General features: G+C 31.1%; 1 protein-coding gene across 1 annotated transcript in view; it reads right to left on the bottom strand.

Annotated features, from left to right (window-relative positions):
• LOC102594761 (uncharacterized) overlaps positions 1-2,384 on the bottom strand; it is a 3,771-nt gene extending 1,387 nt beyond the window's left edge. The window contains exons 1-3 of the mRNA XM_006345939.2: positions 2,019-2,384; positions 1,249-1,460; positions 228-489 (exon numbers count right to left, since the gene is read on the bottom strand). Of these exons, the coding sequence (XP_006346001.1) occupies positions 228-489; positions 1,249-1,460; positions 2,019-2,267 (723 nt within the window). The 5' untranslated portion in view covers positions 2,268-2,384. The remainder of the gene's footprint in view (positions 1-227; positions 490-1,248; positions 1,461-2,018) is intronic.
• Positions 2,385-2,797: the final 413 nt, after the last annotated feature.

Here is a 2,797-nt window from a genome sequence, read left to right as displayed (position 1 = left end):
TATATATATATATATATATATATATAATGACAAAAAGCAACGTGATCGATCATTTGAGAAATAATTAACTCAACGAAAAGCTACATTGCTCTTGGAACTCCTGTGTCAGATCCTCCAAAAAAAAAAAAACTTTCAAAGGACCTTACGTGCACCCGATGATATTTGTAAAGAGTCTGAACAACAAAAGACAGCGAAAATAAATAAATTAAAAGGAAAGAATTATGTACCTGCTGAAGTTGCATCTCATCAAGTGAATAGGCAATTTTGAGATCTTTTTGAGACAATTTAAATTCCCCAGTAATAACACTAAATCCAGGAAAATATTGTTGTGTATTCCACCAATACATAAGCCATGGGGTATAATATGCAACTTTATAAACCCATTGATCTCTAGTTAATTGTTTCTCATAAGCTTCTTTCGTTAAATTTGATGGAAATCCTGGCCACCAATAATTAATTGCTGGTGCTAATAATGCAGCTCCTGCTAATCTATATATGTATACCAAAAAAAAATGTAAATATTTCTTACGTCGATATGTGTATAGAACTTAAACTCTATAAGATTAATCAGAAGAAACAATGATGTTGTGAAATAGCAAAATAATAACAAATGTGATTTAAGTTGTATACAATATACGCTGATATAAAGGTTATTTTACGCTATCATTGAAATTTAATATGCGATAACATGTTAATTAGTTATCAAATTTATCATAGTTTACCAAGAGACTTACTTGTAATTTCACCTAAGTGACCAAAATTAAAAAAAATAGCCGTTTTCCTTACTTGTAATTGAAAAATGACTATAAATTCAAAAATCATTAAATAATAGCCAATTTTTTTAAATTCAAGAAATTATCATGAATTTTGAATTTAAAAAGGCGAAACTCTCATCACAATATCCTAAATGAATTTCAAGGCACGGTTTTCACTTCTTGAAGTTCGAAATTCATAATAGATATATCCTGATGTTTTTCACCTACTTAAGTTCGGAATCCATGAATAAATTATCATCATGTTTCCACATTAAAAGTGGCTATTTCCTAATGAATTTTTAAACACCGTCTACTTTTCAAAAATCGATATGAAAAATGGCTAGCCGATACAATATTCACGCACTTCATCTCTCAAAGTAAAACTTTCGACACAAGATCCATACTAATCAAACCCCACAACAAATATCGAACATCGAAAAAAACAAATATAACAAGAAAATTACATATTAGTAATAGTAAAATTTGATGTTACCTATGAGGTATGTACTTAAGGCAACCCCAAACAAAGTGTGCACCCATTGCAAATCCAATAACATAGAATTTATTTCCAAGTTCCAATTGATCAGCAACTTCTTCAATATCAAGAGCTAAACTTTTAAAACTTCTTTTTGGATGAGGATCACTTTTACCATAACCTGGTCTATCAAATGATACAAAATATACCCCTAGTTCTTCAATTGCTTGCTATGACCAAAAAAAAAAAAAAACATTAGTTTAATTTATTTATTTTTTAAAAAATCTTCAATCAAGCCTTGAAAAAATGTAAAAAATTGAGGGTATTTTTGGTATGAGAGGAAAAGAAATTGTGTCTTGAAGACTCTATGAGACTAGCAAAAACTTATTGTTAAAATCCCCTGTATCCAAGTAGATTCACTTGTATCTGGAATACATAAACAAATCTCCCTCACTTCTTTCTCATTTCGCTTGTCACTCTCATATCTCGCTCGCGTATCTGGTATTCCAGATCTGGTGTGATTCACATGTATCTGGGATAGATAGACAAATCTCGTTCACCTCTCTCCCTTATTTCAGTGTATCTGATAGCCAAAAACATGTATCTAAGTGTATCTGACATATGAAATTATTAATTAGTGAAATAAACTATAGAGAGATCCTAGTAGTAAATATGATATAGGTATGTTTATGTAATTATGTAGTTTCTCCTTCTTTTTAATCGTGAATGACTTCTATCATATCAAACACACTCGAAATAATTCAATATATATAAGTTTTTATACATACCGGAATTATAAGTGAAGCTTCAAATTTGCTACCACCAAAGCTATGAACATATATAACATTATACTTAGCAATATTTTTTGGCACACCATATTCTTTGTACACCAAATTTCTTCCATCTCTTAGCTTGATTTTTGGTGTTTGTGATGGAACACCAGCAGCACTACAACTTCTTGGAGGAGGGGGGATAATAGCTCGATAAATTAACGATAAAAGTACAACCGGTAAAGCCAATAGTACAACTCTCTTCATCACGATCACGAACACGAACACGAACAAGTACTAGTACAACTTAGAATTTGTTGTTATAATAACTAGTTATGTAATAATAGCAAAGTTTTTGAAATAATAACATAAAATAGCTAGTAACTCAAATGTGTTTGTCGATATATAATAATAACAAAGTTTTGGGAGCCCACTGTTTTTATTTTATTATATGATACAGTTGGTAAGTGGGAGTACGTAAAGGGAGTCCGTCCATGCCCCCCAACCACCCTGCGGGATATCTGATTAATTTAAATTTGTATCACGTAACACTTATTAAAAGAGCAACTTTCACATATAGCAAACACAAAATTCATATTTGTATGCTATAGCAAAATTTGCATAATTGCGCTCCATAGCAAACATATATATGTATAATTCGCTATACATATACAAAAAAAAACAGTTGTATAATCTGTTTTGGTATACATATACAAAAAGACCAATTGTAAAAAGTGAGAGAGGCGAGTGAGCAAGCGAGATCTGGGAGAGTGGCGAGCGAGATCTGGGAGAGGGGA

This window comes from Solanum tuberosum, unplaced genomic scaffold (genome assembly GCF_000226075.1).
Source record: "Solanum tuberosum cultivar DM 1-3 516 R44 unplaced genomic scaffold, SolTub_3.0 scf00072, whole genome shotgun sequence".
NCBI lineage: Eukaryota > Viridiplantae > Streptophyta > Magnoliopsida > Solanales > Solanaceae > Solanum > Solanum tuberosum.
The sequence above is the reverse complement of the archived record's forward strand: the minus strand, read 5'-3'. Positions and strand labels throughout refer to the sequence as shown.